Source organism: Helicoverpa zea, chromosome 31 (genome assembly GCF_022581195.2).
Source record: "Helicoverpa zea isolate HzStark_Cry1AcR chromosome 31, ilHelZeax1.1, whole genome shotgun sequence".
In the NCBI taxonomy this organism is placed as follows: Eukaryota; Metazoa; Arthropoda; class Insecta; order Lepidoptera; family Noctuidae; genus Helicoverpa; species Helicoverpa zea.
The window spans coordinates 3,571,506-3,596,631 of NC_061482.1; the positions used below are offsets into that span (position 1 = coordinate 3,571,506).

Here is a 25,126-nt window from a genome sequence, read left to right on the forward strand (position 1 = left end):
TTGACGCAAGTTAGGAATTTGCCAATTCGTTCGATATTATAAAACAATCTATTAAATACATTAGGTTTCATCACTATGACTATCAGTTATGAACTGTCAAAGGATTCACCATAACGTTAAAGGTCTATAAATTTTATGAGACTTGTCCTCTGATTGTTTATCGTCGTTTGGCTACCTAACACTCTGTCAGAGTAAACTTTTACGGATAAATATCAAGCATGAGCTTTGAGCCTTTTATATTTGTACCTGCTTTCAGTTTCGTTCACAGCCCAGTAACAATGCTTTCGTGAATATTTTCGTACATCAAGGTGGATAGATAACAATATTCCACTCTGGCAATAGCTAGATGTAAGTCATGCGAAGACAAGGCAACACAAATATCCGATACAAGATTAGATTTGTCTAGATTTATCTAGGCACCTAGCGCAAAAATAATATCGATGGCTTGAGTACGAGAACATGTGACGTAGGAACGATCGAATTTGTAAGTTTATGTCGCTTAAAGGCAAATATCGCCGTGTATCGGATATTAGTGTTATTTGTGAACGACGAACCTAATAATTTGTATTTGTACTGATTACGATATAACACATTCATTGGCCATATCTCTGTATCCTCACCATTAAAAAATAACATTAAATTATAGTATCCTTATAAACCCTTAAAAATAAAACGAATCAATATTCAAAATGGAAGAAGTAACAACTGCCCAAAAATAACAACCTTTGTACAAAAGACTAATTAATTATAATCATCGGCACGAATCTTGAGCCCTGATCTTCACCTGCGCAGATTTATTGGGTCCCTTTGCAGCGCATCGCGTCATAGCCGTCACTCGGGATTGGTTCATTGCTAATAAATCACTTCTGCGCAGGTGAAGGTCAGCGCTCAAGATTCGTGCCGATAACTATACCTGTGTTAAGATAAATTAATATAACTTACAGAACAAAATAATAAATATCTAGATGAAGGAATTAAGTAGTAACAAATAGGCAAATTACAAAAATATAATTGTGTGTTAGTCGTAACCACATCGTTTATCTGGTCACATCATGACATGATCGTATTCCAGGTCAACCGTGTCCAATAAGGTCAATTTAGGATTTTTTAAACCCTCAGAAAAGGGGGTCGCGTGACATTACAATAAGCTAGAGAGTATTTCATAAAGTGACCAGATGTACGTTGTGGCTAAGCAGGTATGTTATCAATTCAAAATAAGCTCTATGGCTGCGTTCAGTCCAAACTGACTGTCAGCCGCCGAATGTCAGGATCTATGCATGTTACGTATAACGTATCGACTCGTCGAAAAAGTGACTATGTATGTAAATACAAACTGAGTAACGATCACTTACATTCGGTGGCTGACAGTCAGTTTGGTTTGAACACAGCCTAAAAGAGTTAGGGCGATTTTTTGATAGTCGTATTTTCCACATAATTAGAACGTTGAATATTCCGCCCCTAGCAGTGTTTTGTTGTAGGTTGCGTTTCCCGGCAGATGAACTTGTACTCGCTAGTTTAGTAACTTGTCGCATACATCTATATTTCAGGTTCTTGGGGGAAAAACTATGTCAACAGGCCTTGTACAACAGATTACATAGTGGAGGAACTAAATTACGAAACCTTAATACAAAACCGTATTGGGCGACAGAAATAGGTAAGTAAGCAAAATTTTGACCTATTGTATGAACCTTACTCAAGGAAATGTAACATCGGGAACGACCGAAAATTTCAATGATCTTAAATTATTTCAACTGCTTTGGGTGATCGAGACCTATTTATATTTTAATAATATTTATTAAGTAATTAATGTAAACTCTGGCGTCAACAACATGCATTATTCGAAGGGCAAACATTATCGTGACTGCTACAGGTTTCGTGACATATACACAAAATGGACGGAAAATTAAATAACGAAACCAGACGGATATATCATCGAGAAACGCAGCCTGAACATTTATAAAAAAATCTGCCGAACATCACTCATAAATAATGAGTATCACTCATAAATAAATATTGTATAAATAAAGAGGAAGATATTTCCTAAACGTTATAATTATTTCATTACCCTGAACCGAAATAAGCATATCTCTACTATAAGAAACGCAATATTCGCGTTATCGCAGATACATATATTATTATTATTTACGTTTACTACATTACAGTACAGCCAAGAAATTACATTCAGATCCATTATCACAACACTTATTAATTTGTATTGTTTATTAATTTTATACTGTTTGAACTTGAATACACGAATTTAACATCTTCACATATATATTGTGGATGATAAATTACTACAGAAATATGTCTACTATTTGTAAATTCACTATAACTGTGAAAGATTATAATATTAATACATAAGTTATAAGAGAACAGAAAACTCGCGCATATCTGCACTCGCATGCAACGGTTTGCAAGGCCCTAACATAGCTTGGTAAATTCGTTTGAGATACGCGGGTGTGCAGGCGTAATTGTCAAAAGTGAAGGCTAAGAGGGTGGTCCCGGTGCCATTAAAAACATTTCTTATGAGAAAAATATTATAATGGTAATAAAAATATTCACATGCTGCTGCTCCACGTTCACAAACCTATTCCACTCCGTCCGGTGCTTGCGCTACCCGCGGGTCATGGGCGTGTTACTATAGTTCGGCCATTCAGAGAATGCGTTCCTGACACGTCGCGATTGAACTGACGACGTAATAACATTCATTGATTATTGATATAATAATGTTGTTTTAATGCTCCTCAATTGTTAAAACGGTAAACAACCAGCAAAAATATTTTTATCGTAACTGCAACGCCATTGCAAAGTTACGTCGTCAGTTCAATCGCGACGTGTCAGGAACGCATTCTCTGAATGGCCGAACTATAACGTATTCACCAAACTATATCAATAAATATTTTGACTTAATTACACTAAAGAAAACAATAATAAATTTGAACTAGGTTCTTTCAACAAGAAATACAAAAAAGCTAGACAGGAATTAAAATATTTAGTAATACTAAACCAAAAAACGATAAGAAGTAGTTGTTGAGTAAACTCAACTAAAGTTAGTGATATGCAGAGAGTGAATTAATAATAATTAATTGCGTTAATGTTGTACTCTCAGACTAGGGCTATGGAAATTATTATCTACAAAAACATATCTCTTCTAATACATACCATGATTCATTTTTTAAATTAATCTAACCTAATTAATCATCACTGTAAGCTTGAGATCAAAATACGAATATGATATAAGAAACCAAATTTAAATAAGCAATGTTCAGTACTAGGTAGGATACGTGCAGCGGCTTATTTTAAGATTCGTATTTTAATCTAAGTCTTATATCGAATATACTTAACATTTAATTTGTTGAAACAACATTGATTATTATGTTCACACAGATATAATAAGATTAAATATGACATTCTTCAATTGTATTAATTTACTATGGGTACACTGAATATAATGGTGGAATGAGGTTCCACGAAATTCTCTATAGCCGAGTTAAATGCATTTGCGCAATAAATATGAGATTCGGTCGGTATACGTGTGAACTTAAGAAGTGGCAGGACTTGCAGTGGTGCTTGTACCGTTCTTCACTATTTCCAGCTTTGAGTGCAAGCGGAAATGCAATCGTGACTCCAAGGAATATCCAGAATACTTCTTCCTGTAAAATTATACGATTATCGTGTTATTCTAGGAGATTTTGACTTGTAGCTATATCTGCCAGCCTTTTTCCAACAATGTGAAACTCAAATAAATGATATAAATGTATGTGATGTAAGGTATGTTGGGGTCGTCGTAATGTCTAACAGGTTGCTGCTGAGAACCTGTGTTTTACAAGGAACAACTACCTATCGGACCTCCACAACTCTGCTATCCGGGCAACACGATATCCCTCGGTAATACTGGTTGTGAGACTTTCTGTCTTCTGACTACTCATAACGACTGCCAAAGAAATTGAAATGACAGCATGGACCTACCTATTCATCATGCATTCCGAACCATGGAAGAGCTTGTTATGGCTAGATGATCACCCAAGCACGGGGGCCCGATTCCTCCTCCGAGCCTTTTTCCCAACTATGTTGGGGTCGGCTTCTAGTCTAACCAGATTCAGCTGAGTACCAGTGCTTTACAAGGAGCGACTGCCTATTTGACCTCCTTAACCCAGTTACCGGGGCAACCCCTTGGTTAGACTGGTGTCAGACTTACTGGCTTCTGACTACCCGTAACGACTGTCAAGGATGTTCAATAACAGCCCGATTCTGCTAAGTTAATAATGTGACATAATCGTAATATCAGTTTTAACCATATTGGGCATTCCGCTACTGATATAAGACCAATCGTATTCCAATGACATTTCATTGGTTTGCCATTGGTCTATCATTTGGTCTATAGGGTAGGCTGTTTTACAGTCATATTGCAATCGTAAATAAGAAGATGGATCAAAATTGCCCCACGTCCTATAACAATGTGACTTATCTCAAAAAAAAGATAAAAATGTTTAAAAAAATATAGCATGCTCTCCAATTTTTTTTTACACCTTCATACGAAAAAAAATGCTTTAAAAATTGTCCAGGCGCTGTTATGAAAACATCGTTCATAGGACTATTTATGGACTATTTCATTAAATTATTTTTTTGTTTGATATGGTATACCTCACAGGTGGTCCCATAATCATCAGGTCAGGATCTGCTGATGGAAACCCTGAGAAATCCAGGGCATCTTTTGAAAGTTGTAGACATGCGCAGGATAAAAACTTGACTATAAGGTGTATGTCTTATAACTTATAACAATATGCAACAGTGAAGGTTTGGAGCTGATCTGATGATGGAGACGAAAGAAGGTCGAGGGAACTCGACAACCGAATATGTAAACTACCTCGTGTTTGGGCTTATATTATTTGTGTTGAATAGACCTTTGCAACAGTGAAGGTTTGAAGCTGACTTGATGATGGAGACCAGAGAAGGGCGAGGGAACTCGACAACTGAATATGTGAACTACCTCGTGTTTGGGCTTATATTATTCGTATTGATGAGAACTTTCCACTTATGCGGATAGTGATAACTGTGCTTGTCACTGAAAAGCCAAAAATATAAAAAAAAAAACTTTTTAAAATAAAATAAAACCGACTCCCAAAAACACTAAAAAGCAAAAAAAAACTATTCTTAGGAGCATCGGCCTAGAAGTCGGTGCCGAAATAAACTTAGGTACATCCATTAGACACCGACTTCTGAGGTAGTTTACATATTTTGTTGTCTCCTGCTGGTCTCCATCATCGGGTCAGCTCCAAGCCTTCACTGTTGCAAAGGTCTATTCAATACAAATAATATAAGCCCAAACACGAGGTAGTTTACATATTCAGTTGTCGAGTTCCCTCGACCTTCTCTCGTCTCCATCATCAGGTCAGCTCCAAATCTGCACTGTTGCATAGTGTTATAAGACATGCACCTTATAGTCAAGTTTTTTCCTGCGCATGCCTACAACTTTCAAAAGTTGCCCTGAATTTCTCAGGGTTTCCATCATCAGATCCTGTTCTGATGATTATGGGACCACCTGTGAGGTATACCATATCAAACAAAAAAATTATTTAATAAAATAGTCCTAAGAACGATGTTTTCATAACAGCGCTTGAACAATTTTTAAAGCATTTTTTTCGTATGAAGGTGTAAAAAAATAAATTAGAGTATACCATATTTTTTTAAACATTTTTATAGGACGTGGGGCAATTTTGTATGGATTGTGATCCGTCTTCTTTGTAGACAATATGATTCCTTATTGAATCACAAAAAACACTAAAAAGCAAAAAAAAAAACTATTTTTAGGTGCATCGGCCTAGAAGTCGGTGTCTAATGGATGTTACTAAGTTAATTTTGCCACCGACTTCTAGGCCGATGCACCTAAAAATAGTTTTTTTTTTTGCTTTTTAGTGTTTTGGGAAGTCGGTTTAATTTTTTTGAAAAAAAGTTTTTTATTTAAAGCTTTTCAGTGATACGAATAGTTGTCACTATCCATACAAGTGAGAAGTTCTCATCAATACAAAGAATATAAGTCCAAATACGAGGTATTTTACATATTCAGTTGTCGAGTTCCCTCGACTTACTTTCTCTGGTCTCCATCATCAGGTCAGCTCCAAACCTTCACTGTTGCAAAGGTCTTGTCAATACAAATAATTTAAGCCCAAACACGAGGTAGTTTACATATTCAGTTGTCGAGTTCCCTCGACCCTCTCTGGTTTCCATCATCAGATCAGCTCCAAATCTTCACAGTTGAATAGTGCTTTTAGGCGTACACCTGAGTGTCAAGTTTTTACCCTGTGTATGCCTACAACTTTCGAAGGTTGCCCTCGATTTCTCAGGGTTTCCATCATCAGATCCTGACCTGATGACTATGGGACCAACTGGCAGCTATTCCGAGTCGAACAAAAAAAGAATCACGTAAATCGGTCTATAAACCTCGGAGTAATCGATGTACATACATAGAAAAAAAAAAAAAAAAACATACCGGCCGAATTGATAACCTCCTCCTTTTTGGGAAGTCGGTTAAAAAATAATATTTTTTTTTTTTTAATTTTCAATTTCATTCGCTGCAGCTTTAATCGCGATTGAGTCGCGATTGAATCTGAGTTGGATAGCAATCGTAAGTCGCTTGACTAAAATTAGCAGAATTGAGCCCCGAGCCGTCAAGTCGTAAGCGATGCTTAGCCTTATGATCGACCGCTTTGACGTAATTACGAGCTCCTCGTGTTTTTTCATCTAAATAGCTGTCGAATATTTTTTTCTAGATTGCTTAGTTATTATAGTAAGAAATAAACTAACCTGGCATCCTGCAGCATCTGCAGTGCTCTATCTTTGTCACCGAGCTGATAGTGACACATCGCCATCTCAGACACGGTGTACGGAAGTAGGAACGTGTCTTCCTTGATATGGTTCTTGAGTCTGCCAATTTTAGAACAAAAGCATTATTTAAGATTTCCCTTGATCTTAACAATTTTATGTCGATACAGTAACTTGTGCCCATCTTTTTTGACGAAAGTCACTTTCTATTTCAAGCGTTTTAATTATAAATTTTTAATTTGATACCAATTATATGATTTATATGAAAAAAAAATACTGAGTAATCACAAAAGATTATTATAAAATATAATCAGGGAATTTTATTTTTATTGTTTATTGGTACTGTTTACTTTTTATAGCAGAGGGCGAGGCAACAAAACTTGAAAGTAGTAAATGGCGTAACCGTCTTTTGGTGCAATTGACAGTTACTGTTAGTCAGTGCAAATAAGACCCAAATCTACAGACAGCATAAACGTCCGCTTTTTCTTAAAACAACTGTTATCTTTGAATGTGAAAATTCATACATGGTGTGAGAAAACTGATGTTTATGTCGTCGGTGAACCTGTGCCTCTGTGAAAACTGACAGCTGTCAACTACACAAAACATTCAATACTCTATAAAAAATGTAGTGTATACTGACTGTAGTACTGAGCTGAAGGAGTCGAGGGCCAACCGCGGCAGGTTCATGGCAGCGAGGCAGCAACCCTGCAGGAACCACAGCAGGGCCCGGTTGTCGATCTCGTAGCCCGCCATCCAGTCGCACGGGTCGCGATCTATTTGCTGGCTCGTCGCTTCGATCAACTATTCATAGACATGTTTTATTAAATTTATTTTTGGATAAAAAACAGCTTAAATGTAAAAATAACACAAACAATAATTATGGGTTAGTAGAGAAATTCTGCAGCAAACTACATCCATGGATTAACAAAATCATGCATGTCTATACATATCACTAGAGTAACAAAGGCTGTGAATGAGGAAACTACGAGAACTAAGGCACCTGCCGATAACAATATAATAAATACATGAAAAAATGTGGAGATGGAGACACATTCACACATCTACACATTATTAGTAGAAATAAATTTTAATTATTATTACCTTAAGTACGTTCTGCGCGTTCCTCTCGTTCTTGGCGAGGATGGGGAACATGTTCCACAGACACAGCAGTTCGATGGCAGGCAGCAGTAGCCGCCCCCCCTGCGCCTGGTACCGCGCACACCGCTTGATCACGAATTTCTCCATCGGCAACGATTTGCCGGCGATGCGCTGCTTATAGTAAGAAGCGTTCCTACCAAGTATAAATTAAGGAATCAGGCGTTACTTTCAAATCCATGACATTAACAGCCAGTTTCTTCATAAAAAGTAAAAGCCAAAGTAATGTCATAAAGTAAAAGTAACGATCAAATTCGTTTCAAGGCTAAAGTAAGGCAAAATTAATACATAAAATCGTGAAAAAACTAATTTGCCCGTTACTTTTACTTTATGACATGACTTTGGCTTTTACTTTTGATAAAGAAACTGGCTGTAAATAAGTAAAAGTATAAGGGAAGCTCTGTTATTTGATTAAAGTATTTGAAGCCAACGCTCTATCTATCACGCTTTGCCAACGTTAAAAGAGCATCTAAAAGTGCTGTCGCATTTAATCGTTTGAAATTGATAGACCGCAAATCAGTGGTAACTGTCATGCAATAACTTATAAACTATAATATAAATAACTCAATAGTAATAAGTACGATTGTCCTATAAAACTGTTACCACTGACCTGAAGTTGACTATACTTGAGCACTCTAGCAGTTCTTTTTCTTTTTTGGCCCAAGAATTTTATTCCATGGTGTAACTTTAGTGCCTAGTTAATAACGGGTTAATATGTATTGTGTGACTTACCTCATGAGATCATTGCATTGTTGTTTCTCTGCAGACGTGATATCATTCAGTTGTAATAACATAGCCGCTTTAGAGTAAGAGTAAATGGTCCTTGACCACGAACTTTCCTCTATAAGTTTATTCGCGTACAATGCCGCCTCACGCCAGTCCATTTTCAAACTGAAAAGTTTCAAGAATATATGTTACAGTCACAGTGATTAAATACATATTATACATAATAACTTTTCATTATATATAATACCCAAATTGACTAGACAATGTGATAAATTAATCACTTTATTCGCATAATATTCATAACAGCTGGCAAACGTCAGCCAAAGTAATAAATACGGTATAACCAACTTACTACCGAGTAATTCTTCAAAACGGCTCATGGCACTGCCGACTTTTTTTATATAACGAATCATCAAATGACCCCTCCTGCTGTGGATTAGCAGCGTGAGGGGTCATTTGATTATGACACTCCCAGTCAGACTCTTACTGACTAAAACCTACTGGGGTTTGCTTACTGTCTTTGAGGAGCGCGTGTTGTCTCTTAGGGGACGGGAGGACGATAGGCGACCCGAAACTCACGCCTACGATAGCCGGAAGTCGTCCCTCGACACCTGGCACCCGTTGCTTCTTCCACGTCTACTGCAGCGGCTAGGATGAGGGTTGCGAACTCCCATGCCACCGTGAGCGAACAACAAACACGGCATCTGCACTTCGTGCCGGTGTGCTTATTCGTGTTCTTAAGGCCCCAGTACACGTTGGCCCAAGTGCGGCCAATACACGCCATCACCAATGTGTACACGGGGTATTGGTGCAGGTTGGCGGACATTTGTCAAGCTTGGCGCGCATTCGGCGAGTTGTCGGTTTTTTGGGCACACATCAAAGGAATCTTGGCCCAGCTTGGCGTGTGGTGTTTACACATTCGCCCAATGTTTAGTTCATCACCGACCGCTGAGGATTGTACACTTTTGTGTTGCGTGTAAAAATAAATATAGTAGTAAATATAGCAGTGTAGTATAATATAAATATATATAGTAGTGTAGTATAATAAAAATATGTATAGTAGTGTACAAATAAATAGCCGAAGCCTTAATTACTTCGACGTCCATCGCAAGTGGCTTGCCAGGCAGCAATGAGCCATGCGCCAATATGTAAACACCATTTGATCGTGGCCTACATTTGTGCATTGCACAGCTTGGCCCAACACAGGCCAACGTGTACTGGGGCCTTTAGAAATGTGTCAAAAACCAACAGGTAGGATAGGCGTATTTGCCATTCGCGTTTATGCGTTATGCGGGCAAATATAGCAAATATAGGCGAATGAACCCTCCACACTTCTTCGTATGCGGCCAAATAACGCGCATAACGAATAGCGAAGTGTGGTTCCGACATTATGATCAATCGATCCGCGCTGCTTTGACTTAGCCACGAGCTCTTAGAAGATACCCTGTACACACACGGTTATACGCTACTTTCTACCGACTGCAGGAGGTAGCTCTCGAGACACAAGTTCAAGCGCACGATGTGGTATCATATTACTTAAAAACCTGCTAACACCAGTTGTCTGTTTGCACAAGGTTAAACACGTATCTTAAAGAAAGACTATTAGATATCAAACATATTATCTTTTGAATTATATTATCATAGTTATTGCTACAGAGCAGTTAATTAAAATATGTGAGGAAGTGTTATTTTAAATGTCAGGCAATAGCATTTGCATCTCTCTGACATATCTCCATAAACCTTGAATTGACTTGTCTACTACTTTTTGCATTTTAAAATAGAGAAATAAAAAGTAGAAACCGCATATTGATAATAAAATAAGACTTATGTAAACGATTAAAATATGAGCACCAGAAAATCAATAAAAAATAAAACCAATTATATATTTCTGCTTTTATATTCTTCTTATTTATTATTTATGCCTCCGGCTGTGTCTGACCGTTCGCGATTAATTTAAAACGACTGCATTTATTTTCACCATTCGATAGCTGGATTCTCAAGAAAGATTTTAATAAATTTTGGTATTTTTTTAAATTATTTCTATATACACTAACGATATTTGTTGAAGATGTAGGAAAAAATAAGCCATCTGGGAGCTTACGACGAAAATGCTGCCTAAACCATTTTAGATACAACAAAATAATGTATTATGTGATTGTGTATCTCATAAAGGTGTGCAGAAAATCCTGGGGTAGCGTATGTCTCCTAATACCAAGTCAGCAGCATATAGAAGCCAAAGAAACAATGTTGATGATGTAATGAGCTATCTGCGCAGGACATATTATAGTGCACAAGCGTTTGCGCAGACACAGGTGCACTCACTATTCTTTTACTCTCATAGCCCGATGGGACGGCAATCCGATACGACCGGATAGAGATCAGGCCCAGGACCGACATTTACGTGCTCTCCGATGCACGAGTGAATCAATCACCGACTTCCAGGCTCCGGGCTGCTTTATGAAAGTTTTCTAAAACAATGTTACTGACCTGTTGACCCACATGATCTCCCAGTAGCAGACGTGATGGAATTGGCGCCACTCCTTCTGACTGTTGATGGAGCGGTTGTACGACTCAATGGCGGCGTCGAACTGCCCGCGCAGCAGCTCGATGCGACCCTTGAACATCAGGAACCAAACGCTCTGCGGGTACACCTGGAACCATTTCAACGATTGCTTAATTTTTGACTGCCCCCGATGTTGATATTGGGCAAGTTGTCAATCTAACATTGAGAGTTTAAGGCCATGTCACATATGAACAGCACGGCACGGCATGAGGCAGCTGCTGGGCGGCCCTTGTCAGGTAGCTGCAAGCTCGCTGTTGGCTTCAATGAAAGTTAATAGCTGAGTTGTAGTCGCGCCGTACCATGCCGTCCATGTATGTGATCCGTTAGAAGAGCAAAACGTTGGACAGGTCGCTGTTACCTTGAGCTGTCTGTCCAGTATTCTCTCGCAGACAGGCAGGTCGCCTGGTGCGCCGATGAAATGGCACATGACGAGGTGGTAGCCCAGCAAGGTGAGGTCACAGAGTACCGACCGCATGCCTGGCTCGTTCGACCCCGCCTCCAGCTCTGCCAATCCAACGGTCTGGAACATTCCAAAACAGCAAAGATCAAGAATCAGCACTTTATGAAGGTCAAGTTTACAAAAGACAGACCCCAAAAACGCCCACACACTTCCTATGCGTTTTAGCTGAGAAGAAAAAGTGGTGGAACAAACTCCCCAGCACTAAACCATCACCTAATTACGCATCGATACATCTTTTTTTTTTCAGACATATAACCCTAGTCAAGATAATTATGTGACTTTATTTTAAGTATGTGTTCCTATTGTAAATTATTGTTTCGGAGGGCACGATGAACTGTAGTTAGTCCGTCATTTGAACATCTTTGGCAGTCGTTACGTGTTGTCGGAAGCAAACCAGTCTTACCAAGGGATACAGGGTTGCCCAGGTAACTTGGGTTGAGGAGGTCAGATAGGCAGTCGCTCCTTATAAATCACTGTTACTCAGCTGCACCCGGTTAGACTGAATATGTATTACTCCAGAGCTTCTAGGTACACAGGCTTCAGAGCCGTCAAAACGTAACAAGACAGCGTGAAAATTAAACAATACCATTATTAATATAGAGAAGAGAACGAACCAGTTTATACTTTATTTATAGTCTATAAAGTCTTATAGAAATCTGGTCGGCATTTATCTAGTCTTTTAAATCAGTAATTATGCATGTAGCTCCATAAACTGCCTTTCAAGGCCTTTATGCGGCGAAAGCAGATTGAAAATTTTAGGAAACAAAATCAAATCTGGCTATAACCAGGTGCAGGCTTATCTCAGATGTGTAGGTAATGATCACAGACAATATTTTTTATTTAATACTAAGCTTCTGTACGCGGTTTCACCCGCATCCCGTGGGAACCTCTGCACGAACTCTGATAAAAAAAGTAGCCCATAGCCTTCGTCGTTGAATGGGTTATCTTTAACTTTTCTAATCGGACCAGTAATTCCTGAGATTATCGCGTTCAGCAAACAAACTCTTTAGCTCTTTGATATTACTATAGATAAGAGGCATAAATAAAATAAAGCTTAATATTCAGGTGTTTTTGCTGATCGAATATGTATGAATTTTAAATATCAAGCTCGTTATTTGGCATTAAGATCTCAAGTCACGTGTACAATATTTTAAATGAGTATTCTAACATTTCTAACCTATATTTGCGTGAAGATTGATTAAGGTAGATTGCATGTTTCCAAGCACCTCATTATTTTTCAATCCGCAGAAACACAGTAGCCTTCATACAACTTTGTAAAACATCTTATAATACTTACCTACTCAATTTTGAGCACTAGTTCAATATCAAGCAATTATGGTCATGGTAAATTGTGTACCAACATAATAGCTACAAAAACCATTTAAAGTTGATTTTAGTATTTTTTTTGTTTTATAGCATATCCGGAAATAAAACAAGGATCGAATTTTACGAAGGTTATGTACGTATTAGGTACGTAACTGCTACAGCTCTGTTGAAAAAAATTTGAATTATTCATCAAATATTCATTATACCATAAAATAGTGGACAAAGGCAATGTTTTTAGATTTTACATTTAAGTTCCTTAGTTTCGAGAAAGGGGCATTACCGTTTCTGATTTGTTTTACCGAAAATTAAAATCGCGTGACCTATCTTCGCAATCAAAACGGTGTGCAACATTTTTACAAAGATAAATATTAAAATACTTTTAAATGCCTAAACGCACCAATATTATTATTATTATAAACGACCTTAGGACAACACGAGGATTTTGTATTTTAAGTCAACAAACGTGTTATAATATATTAAGCATTATAATTTGAATACAGGTGCAACAAAGCACTAACGCTAGCAACTGGCCTCGCTTCTACGCAAATCACGTGGCCTTGCCGTTCAAAAATTAACAAAAAATTACCAAAACTCGTTAGCATATCACATTTTTTGCGCCAGTTATTAATTCATATTAATCTAGCTCATTTATTTTTGGATTAAACCAAAAGTAAACAGTTATTTCACAACAAAATTCTTGATAAATACACCTAATAATAAGTATAATATATACTAATAAATATATTGTGATACACACATTATTTTAAATGCTTCTTCAGGGTTCTTTCAAATTGGTGATTTCACATTTACATATTTTCTTTACAGGAAGCTGTGTAAATTTCTTATATAAGTTATATGACCAGTGAAAATGAGATCTTCGGTAAGTAATTAAAAAAGCAAGTACCCATCTTTAAGAAAATTGAAAGTCAAAAGTTGGAAACTCTAGCTTTTAGTGCCCGCGTGTTCTCATCGTCACACTTATTGGGTCTAGAACTTGTTACAAGTAACTGTATTTCAACCGCATTTTTACGCCAGTTGTCTTGTATACCTACATAGATATAAGATTATTATCACTCATTATAATATCTGTCATAATTTAGAAGTTTCAACTCATTAAGCCTAACATGTGAAGAATGACCAGTCATACGTTGAATTTGTTTTTTTTTGTATAGCTTGATATGAAAGACTGATACTCAGCCGTGGGTGCCATGCGATGGTTTCCAGATTTCCCACATCATAAAAAGGTACAAAATTAGGTTAAAGGACATTAAATAAAACTTTGTTACTATACATTTCTTGTCAACGACGATATGCATCTTAAGACTTGTTGTATCTTTTTTTTGATTATGTACTAGCCGTTTTCTCGCGGCTTCACCCGCGTCCCGTGGGAACTACTGCCCGTACCGGGATAAAATGCCTGTTTCTCACAGATTATGTAGCTTTCTAAAAGTGAAAGAATTTATAAAATCAGTCCAATGTTTTTGAGTTTATCCATTACAAACAAACAAAGTTTTCCCCTTTATAATATTAGTATAGAAGTACCTATAGAAATGCATTATTTGCCTGGTTTAAAAACTGTTATATAATAATACGTAACTATAAACGATAAGATGACACTCACCTTGTTCCCCGAGAATCCCACGAATTCTAAGACGCTTATAATCTTAGGCGGTAACATGGATATCATCACGTTGAACGTGGCAATGCCCAGGCGCACACCACTTCGGAACTGCACTCTCGATAGTTCTGTCTCCCATTCCTTCTTTTCTAATATTTTTGCGCACTCCCTGTTGAAAAACATAGTTGATAAGGGATAACGACAGATACATTATTGCAATAATCACAACTTCAAAAGGAAGTACCTACTGCTTACTGCTGGTTGCAGAAATGATACAGTGTGGTGTAGGTAACTATCAACAGTATCAACTATACTTAGTTTGAATATATTGGCAGTGTCGTACCTTAAATTAAATACGTTAATATATGTCGATTATTTATTTATTACATAGATTACCTGACCTCCTCAATCCGGACAACCCAATACCCCCTTGGTTAGGCTGGTTTACTTTTTTCTGATATAATCTTAAATGAATTTGAGACTTATCTAATAATATTATTAATAAAAAAAATTACTTGTAACTGGTGTAGCAATTTTTGACCTTGATAGTGCCCTTGATGAGCCCTGTGAGGTCTTCTCCGTCCATAATAGTCATTGCTGCTTGAAGTAGTAAGGCTTCTGCATAGCACAGCTCAGCGTGGGCTTCCAAATCTGTATATGTGGCGTAATTTGGCTGCAAAAACGGATGAACTGGGTACTAGGAACGTTGGACTACAGTTTTTCAAATAAAATGGTAGTAATCTTGGCTTTCATAATTATGTTATGTAAAGTTAAATAAAACAAAACTATTCACAACCCTAAACGATCTAGTACCTAGTATCCCCACTTCCTTACTTTTTTGAATATTATAAAAAGAAAATGTTTATTAATGAAAAGTTGGGGCTTGAACAAAATTAAGTTCTTTCGCATACAGAATTTAGCTCACAAATTAGTTTAGGTCATCAAAATAATATCAAGTTTGATTTGGGGGGAATATAACAATTAAAATTTTAAGGTCAACGTTTATAAGCAATCAAAATGCCATTAACTACTCTAAAATATATGATGTTGCAGTAATCAATGATTGGTTCGTCTAGATAACGCTCCATTCTTCACAACAGTCATTTTGTTCCATTCAACTGTACTGTGAACCAGGTAACTGTTATTAGTGCGGTTTTGATATTGATTTCGTTGAAACGATTTCATATAATTCATAATTCAATATTAAAAATTATAATTATTTATTTGTATGACTTGCCATCTTATAATCATAGACTCGGAAGAACATCAGTGCAGATGTTCCTATAGCAAAACCGGTACCATATAAAAAATATTATAATAATGATACCTACTTCATTGTTTTTATGTAAAAAAGTTGTCAATTCTGAAATTTAAAATCTGTATCTTGTCACATAATGGCGTTGTTATGTCCGTAGATAATGTATTGAAACAAATTATTTACATAGACATTCTTGTCCATCGCTAGAATATATTATATCAATGGATTGATTTTAGGGCACCATGGTTAAAAATCATGGAGAACATAATGACAAGCGGTGGTGCCATAACGGATAATCTCGTAATAAAGTAAAGCGCCAAAATGCGGGGCCGACAAATGTTAAGGTCTCTGCACACAGCGGGCGCGGCGCGGCGGGACGGGACGGCGACGCGACACAATGTACTAGATCGTCGCGTCGCGTCGCGTCGAGCGGGATGACTCTGTGTGGCGTCGTCCGTAATATCTAGTACATTACAACTGCTCAGTGTCGCGTTGCCGTCCCGTCCCGCCGCGCCGCGCCCGCTGTGTGCATAGACCTTTACTGTCTTAGCCTTTATACGCCATCTTTAGACCCGATCATTTTTTGTAATAACAAACATCGTTGACAGATGTCCCAAAGAACCCGAAGCCTTGTCAGATCAGTCATAACTGATCTTTTTGGTCATGACCACCCTGCTTACTTGACCTAGAAGAAGGCGCCTGACCTACCTACATTATGGCATCTCCGCTCTTGTTTGTTTACTCCGTGGTAAAAATTCTTATAATATAAATAGTTATCTACCTTTTTGATAATTGTGCCGATGCTCTCTACAAAGGTGTAATTTTTCCTGTGCTGGTTACAAATATTGATGGCTACTTTGAGTGCGGCCAGGGTCCGATTGATTTGTGCGTGGTCGAAGGTCAACATTGCTGGTATAAACTCGAACATGGCAGTGCCAAGGCTGTGGTAAAGCGACGTGCGTTCCCTAGACACAAAACACTATAATTTAGGCAGGTAGGTTAGGCACCCAACATCGGTTGTCTGTACAGAGAAAACATGAATAAACTGTTTGGCTGTGGTTATTTAGAAGGGGACAATCGACCATAACGGATCAATAAACTATAATAACTACGTTACTATGTTTAATCTTTCTTGTAGGCTTTATATCGGGTGTTTCGTACCTAATCACATTATATGGAACCGACCAGACCCGATATACCTATGGAATAAGCTTCAACAACTTTGTAGTCTGTGGAGTAAAAATTGTGAGCCAATGAGAAATGTGGTAACAGAGCTGACTGCTCAAACATTCAAAAATATGCCCAATGAGGTCCATAAAAGTTCAGGTCTATAAAACCCGTTTTTTTGCTTTACGTTTTTCTAACTATCGTACTGTACTCCCACTTGTTTATTGAACAGACAATTTTATCGAATATTATTTTTGTTTGTCGGTTTGTACCCTAAAGGCTCTGACACTGCTGAACCCATTTGAAAAATTCTTGGACTGAAACTATTGGGAAGCTTTTTCTGTCCCCGGGTAAGATGAGCTAGGTTTTATCCGGGTTTGGAAAGTAGTATTAGCGGGACGGGAATTAAAGCAGCTGGTATGTTATATTCACTGTGAAAATTATTGTATAGACATTAAAACAATCAATTCAAGCACTGACAAAAGGATTCCGCGCGAAGGATTATAATGAAAACATAGATATACATATAATGAGAGAAAATATTCACATGACTCACCAGGGTTTCATCATGTTCGTCGCACCAATTAAATCATTATTAAAGAATTTTCTAATGGCCACCTCGCAGTCCTCGAAGGAAGTGTGTAAATCAGCAGTTTGCCTATAAGAATACGGGAATAATAAGGTCAATAAGTATTATGAAATGTACGTAAAAAAGCAACACAATGTTATGTGCATTCTTGATTTCGCTAAACAGAAACAAAAATAGGTGCGAACATAGTTCAGCTTAAGATATCTATGTAGTTGCAAAAAATCCAGAATTGTTTTTTACATTAATTATGTACGCTTCAGGGGATTATAAAAACATCTGACAAAAAGTTTAACTAACTAAATAAAAATACTATCGATAGAAGATAAAACCAATAGGTGGCTGACAAGACTTTTTACTCGTAATGTTATAAAAGAGTCCACTAAATCCAAACGTTATCTTACGCGGGTGGGTGTTCATCTGTAGCATCTTCAAACTCATCCTGAAACAAGTATAAAATACACGTATTATTTCTGAGTATACCATTTAGGGCTTTATAATGTTTGTCATCATTCGTACTAGCGGGTAAAGTATTGCTGTTTCTGGGGGTTCATTCCACCACTTCTTCCCAGCAAAAAACACATAGGAAGTGGTGAAGGGTGGACGTTTTGGGGGCTGTCTTTGCTAATTTTCAGCCTATAAATGACTTTTTATCTTTATTCCAACTATTCGCCACAGCTGGGAATAAGGTACAAACCTCAAAATGTTCGTCGGCTAGGGTCGCCGCCGCGACGCCGAAAGGATCATGCAGCAGCGGAGGCGTCAACGCCGGAGCGGTCTCTTGCCTTAGAGCCATCTCCGAATTCTAAACACACCAAATTACAAACATCAATGATGATTTCATGTGACCAATACGTTGGGAAAAAAAATACGAAAAAAAGCGAGATTTTATCTCTAATCTTGGGGCTACATATTACAGGATACAGATTCGATCTCAATAGTTTCCTTAAACGGATCTAACAAAAGTATGTTACGTTCATACGATACCTACTAATACTAAAACCAACAACTTATCATGATTTGTTACTTGGATCTAAACTAGGTACTTATTTGTTTCTAGTAAGTGTTAGCTATGTATCGTATGATGAATTCAGCATTGGTGTAAGAATTCATGCGAATAATTCTGGTGAACTTTGTACACAGTCGACATTATTAATATTTATGTAGGTACCCAGAAATATCCGTACCATATTGAATCACAGCTTTCTAGCTTTGATATCTATTAGTATTAACTATGTATGAAAATGAATAGATAGGTAGGTATGATATCTAAGCTGTTTGAAAAGTTCACGGCCGCAATACGTTTTTAGAACGTTCCACGTCCACGCTAACAGACTCTGCTAATTTGGGTAAAGTTTATCTACTGATTGATTATAATTTATTAGATAAGAATTAATGTACATTAATTGGTATCGTCAATAATGACGCTTGCCACGTTCTAAATTTTGCGAATTTCCGCAAGTACACAAAACTGCGATGCGATGCGATGCGGCCCTTCGTCAAACGTGACAAGTAATCCCTATAAATCAATGGTTAAATTTTTAGAACTGCGGAATCAACTGTGCTTGTGGGCCATAATAGGTACTAAAGGTAGGCAGATATGGGACCAATTTAGTAAGGTGTTTTTTTATTTACGTAAGTTAAAACAAAGATACGAAGAGATTTCAAGAGCAGGTTGCTTAAAAAGTCCGGTACAGACTAAGATAAAATGTAAACCGATTTTTCTGCTATTTCCCTTATACGGCCATACATGCTACGGTCTATCGGAGAGTTAATCTGTGCTACCATCATTATGTCTCTAAACTTCATAACAATTTTTTGCGTTACGGGAGTCGATACAATGCTACCACGGAAAAGTGTTGCAGGTCCATGAAGGCTACTAATAAACGTCTAGCACATGTAACTAATGATCACATCCCGGTGATCTTATAGCCTACATAGGATCTACTTTTATATTATACAATAAATATTGTGGTATGGTTTATTTGAAACATTAAATATTAATTCGATAGGCATCCCCCTTGACTTTTACCACGCGCTTTTCTTGGTTAACATCTTAAAATGGCAACATCAGATCAAAGCTAGCAGCTCTGATTTGAACAGATTGCTAGTGGGACTGCATCATGAGGCCGCAAACGTTTCAATAAATTCATAAAAATATGATAATGGTTAATGTCAAACAAATTAACCTCTTCTCTCCACCACCACACAGTCAATACAATGATAAATATAAGAACTATAATTGTGGCCAATGCATGGTGCTGGATAAGTGTATTTGCCGTCTCTGAATACATGGAAGTCTGTTGAAATAAAAAATGAAAAATGAAATTAAAAAAAAGATGTACACTACCTAGTATATCTTCGTCGCTTCATATCTATTTTTTTTTACTACAATATGACATTTACCTGCCTTTTAAAGAAAATGCATTTTTGTCTATTTATTTTTGTGAATTATCTCCTAGTCAACAAGTTAACTTCTGTTCGTAGGTAGCTATTAGATAACATACTATTATGTATCATGACTATGCTAGTCACAACAGTTACCTAGGTTCTATAAACATCATGACAAACTCTCGATGTCTGAACGCAGAGCATGATACATAAACACAGATAGGTATGACATGCAGGGTTTTAGCCACATTCTATTACATAATAGGTAGCTCGTCCTGACGATACAGGGGAGGTACTAAAAAGTTAACAACGTACACAGAATTCTTAAAAATGCGTCATTGATAACCGACTTCTAAAACAGTTTTATGCTAGACTTTTTTAATTTTCCATGTGAATGTTATATAACCCACGGCCGGTGTGTCGCTTTTTTTTGCTCGAACTTGGCGGACACACTGCCGTGTGTCTAGATACTATACAGCATTATGGTATTTTAGACACCAAATTTGTAGTGGTTAATTTCGCTTTTGCTCTTTTTATGTTGCGTTCACATTGATGGAATATGACATGAAATAAAAGAGACTGGGTACCTGCATCTTGCGCGCAAGAATTGAGCATGAATAAAGTAAGATGAATGAAGATTTGTCGGTTATTATTCTCTATGCAAAATAGCGCACAGCATGGGCAGATAACTCCTCTGTAGACAGAATAGTATTGAAGCTCCTTGAGCCACGCACATATGACATCCACGCCGACCTAACTTGGAAACATAACTAATTTTATGGTAACCAATCGTCTTCAACTGACCTATCGCAAAGAGACGCTCGGATGCACTGCATACGCTCCCAAACAACAAACGGACGTTTTATAGATTCAGAACCCTTCATGTGCGAGTCCGACTCGCACTTGGCCGGGTTTCTCATTGTTATGCCCCAGAGGAGGAATTAAAACTGTCAGCTTCGTTCAAATTGTGCATTTGTATTACAACTCAAAATATCACTTCATAAATATACCCAACAACTATAGTTCGGCCATTCAGAGAATGCGTTCCTGACACGTCGCGATTGAACTGACGACGTAACTTTGCAATGGCGTTGCAGTTACGATAAAAATATTTTTGCTGGTTGTTTACCGTTTTAACAATTGAGGAGCATTAAAACAACATTATTATATCAATAATCAATGAATGTTATAATTTTGTGCCAAACTGAGTGTCAAATAACTTGGTAAACAATATTTTTCTAAATCTATACTGCGCTATTACAAGGTTATGTCAGCGGTTTATATTTTGTAGTGCTGTGCTAAAAATAACAGGCAAGTATCGTAATCTGTTCTTATACAGTTATAATATAAAATAATACGTTTTGATTTTCTTTTTAAGAATTGGAAAATAATGGACTATAAGACTTAATTATAACGTTTATGAAATATAAAAATAAAACTATGACCAAACCGCATTTTTATACTTAGATTAAAAATGGTAACCCCAAATGGCGTTATGGGCCGCCATTTTGTGACGCTAAAACAGTCGTCCGTTGTCGTTTCGTGCGCATAGACCACGTTTTTCAAGTGTTTTCGATCTGTTTTTATTTGATTACCCGGCTTTTGTTAGACCGAGATATCAGGATTGATTCTGTTATTGATAATAATATAATTATACATGTAGGCGAAGATGATGATGAAGACACCACCTCCTCAAGCAAATCGGAGTCTGATTAATATTCTGTTCGCACATTCAATTCAATGTACTTGTAACAAAGAATAAATAAAACAATTTTATTATATGAATATTACCTTTTTTTGGTTTCCACTTAAATAACTAAAATATAAAACAAATGATTCCGCCAATTTAAAACGAAAATAATCTTAAAATAATGCGGCGGTTCATTTTGAAGGAACGGTAACGAACTCAGTGTTATGTTGTGCCCATCACTAGTCGTGACTAACTGATAGGTGTCAGGAACGCATTCTCTGAACGGCCGAAGTATACTAGTATTCATTCACTTCTGCCTTTTTTCTGAATGATAAATTCTCAATTTTCTAGGTCTTCAAATTAGGTAGATAATAGTTAATTAGAATATTGTACTAATTCTAAAAAGAAATGGTCATTATTACTACGTAAACTGGCATACGAATATGTTTAAATTCATTGGTGCAAACTTTTAGTGAAAGTTGTCAGCAACTGGTGTCTACCACGCTTTCACTTACAATCTCAGTAACTCAGCCAGTTATGTGTATGAAGATGCGATGTTCGTTTTATAATACAAAAACTGAACCGTTGTTAATTAGTTGCATTAAAAGGTATTTTCTAACGTGTTTCACAAAACATGTATTTATTATAAGGGTATGCGTGTTCTTTTGTGTAAGTTTATTATGTTACTAGAATAGCCCTAGCCTAGTATACTGATCCCTACATCCCTTGGTCACTCCATCACACGTTAACGGCAGGACTGATTAAGCTGAAAGTTAGGGGGGAGCAGCTTAGACCCGGGAGAAGGACATAGGACAGTTTTTGTCACCATCCAGCTACGGGTGCATCCGCAAATATGACAAATAGTCTCACACGCCAGAAAATCTTAGCCAAGCCGCAGTCTATCGATATTATAAACTTATCGAAATGTGTTTGTCAAGAATGTTAATATTCTTAACTAGCTTCTGCCTGCGATTTCACCAGCAGCCCGTAGGAACTTCTGCACGAACCCGGATAAAAAGTAGCCTATAGCCTTCCTCGATAAATGGTCAACACTCAATTGATTTCTCAAATGGAATCAGCGGTTCCTGAGATTAACGCGTTCAAGCAAACGAACAAACAAACTTCAGTTTTATAATATCATAAAAGTAAATAATACAGATATCTTATCAATTGGTTCAAGAGGTATTCTTTTATGCACGCAACAATGGCATAATTATGCGGTTAGTTTTACGGTCTGTCCTGCTTGAGCGAAGAACAAGACGCGATGCGACACAATCCAACGCGACGCGATAAAATACCGCACCGTAATATACCGCGCGTTACTACCGCATAATTTTATCATTACATACATCCATGTGCAAAGGGAGATGCTGACGAAAATGCAAAAACAGCTGTTTGTTACTATAAGATTTACAAATCGGTACTTTACCGTAAATTACATCTAAAAATCTATACGATTATTAAAAAGAAAAAAAAATATCTTTGTTTGTTTGTAATGGATAAACTCAAAAACTAATGGACCGATTGAAAAAAAACTTTCTCTGTTGGAAAGCTACACTTTTCCCGAGTAACGAAAGCTATAATATATTTTATACTACGGTATGGGCAGTAGTTCCCAAAGGCGCGGATGAAACCGCGGGAAAACTACCAGTAGGTATATTAATAAGCCCACGTATGATTAAAGACGTAATGGCCCCAATCACATAGGACATGCTCATCGGGTTGCGTCGCGTGTAGTATTTTATTGATAAATTAATTAAATATGAACAGTAAAAAAAGGAAACTTATCATTGCAAAACGTTCAATGTCAGAATATATTATTGACATACAGCACAGCAATTAGTTTTTGTATTACCTAATGTCATGCAATGTGGTGCAGAGCACGAAAATTTACATGTCTAAGCTCCAGCATGTTTGACGAAATAGACACCTGGATTTAGTTAATTCTTATAAACACATAGGCATTTATTTGTCAAGATAAACAGTGATTTTTATAAGCAAAAAAATCTTCTGCTAGCGGTTTCCCCTTAATCCTATGGGAAGTTCAGCACGAACCTAGATAAAAAGTAGCCTATAGCCTTGCTCAAAAAATGAGCTATCTAACACTGAATTCATTTTTCAAATCAGACTAGTAGTTCCTGAGATTAGCTCAATCAAACAAACAAACTTCGGCCCTATATTACTATATGTAGCATATAGTATAGATTTTGCTCTTTCTGCAGTTTAGAGGAAAATCTACTGTCCTGTAATTGGATGGAGATAACTCATAAAAAATACTATATCCATCTTCTGGTGCTAAGCTACTTCCCTTTAATTTTCAACAGAATAGGTTCAGGCTTTCTAGTTTATCTAGTGAAACTAACATGCATATCTTTTATATATTATTATGCTTATAGATATATCCTAATCTATGTTCCACTTTAATGGAAAACTGCTAGACCAAATTTTGTTTAAGTTTAATATGATAATATTTTCAAACCATAGAGAAATATAATCGGAAAATATATTTTATAATTATAATGAAGACTGAGGGGCATTGCCTAGAAGAGTTTTGTAAACCTTTTCCTTATTCAGGTTTACAAAATTAAAATCAGGTCAAATAGTAAACAAGATATATAATAAATAACAGAACATTTATTTGTACAACCTACAGAATGTGAGTTACTTTATCTGCAGTAATTACTGTTAGTCAACTAATCATAGGTCAAAGGGTCCTACCGTCACAATAATCAAAACAAACCTTTTTACCAGTAAAGTAGACCGTATTTAAACAATAATTGGGAGTCTACTATAATATTTAAATTATATGTTAAGTTTTATCTTTTTCATCAATAGGCCTTATATGTATAGTTATTTTTAAACACATAATTCATATCGCAACGCATTTAGAAAACAAAAGGAAAATACAGTGATGTTAATCAACTCAGCATAGGTAATAATATAGGCAAATATCATATAATTATTAAATCGCTAGCAAATCAATACTACTTACATGGTTCCAGTTAAATCGATATTAGTTCACAAAGCTTTTAAACACACCTGATCCTTAACTGTATATTTAAATCAATGAATGATCGTTGCACTATTTCATTAATATTTTCTACAGTGAAGCTTAAATAAAACAGTTTATTTATTTGTATACAAAATATACGTCTTTCTCTAACGTCACCACCTTATTTTGTGAAATGAATGAATGGATCTGTTTAATCTATGGAATGGACTGTTCTTTTTTCCTTAGAATCTGTAAGGTGCTTGCTAGACGGTCTATTTAATGGCGCAATATGACGATCGTCACGTTACCTTCAATATTAACAAACAACGTCAATAAAGTACAATATCACAGCAATACCTTGTAGCAAGATGA

At 36.8% G+C, this 25,126-nt stretch overlaps 1 protein-coding gene across 1 annotated transcript; it reads right to left on the minus strand.

The window, feature by feature from the left end:
- Window positions 1–24,935, minus strand: LOC124645131 (tetratricopeptide repeat protein 39B-like). The gene is made up of 15 exons (XM_047184882.1): window positions 24,755–24,935; window positions 18,379–18,486; window positions 18,086–18,123; window positions 17,652–17,753; window positions 16,710–16,893; window positions 15,186–15,343; window positions 14,674–14,839; window positions 11,625–11,786; window positions 11,191–11,354; window positions 8,710–8,868; window positions 7,924–8,113; window positions 7,463–7,623; window positions 6,805–6,924; window positions 2,870–3,653; window positions 1–2,640 (listed from the first exon to the last, which is right to left on the minus strand). Exons 2-14 carry the CDS (start codon window positions 18,475–18,477, stop codon window positions 3,542–3,544), a joined length of 1,815 nt encoding a protein of 604 aa, XP_047040838.1. The 5' UTR covers window positions 18,478–18,486; window positions 24,755–24,935; the 3' UTR covers window positions 1–2,640; window positions 2,870–3,541.
- Window positions 24,936–25,126: the final 191 nt, after the last annotated feature.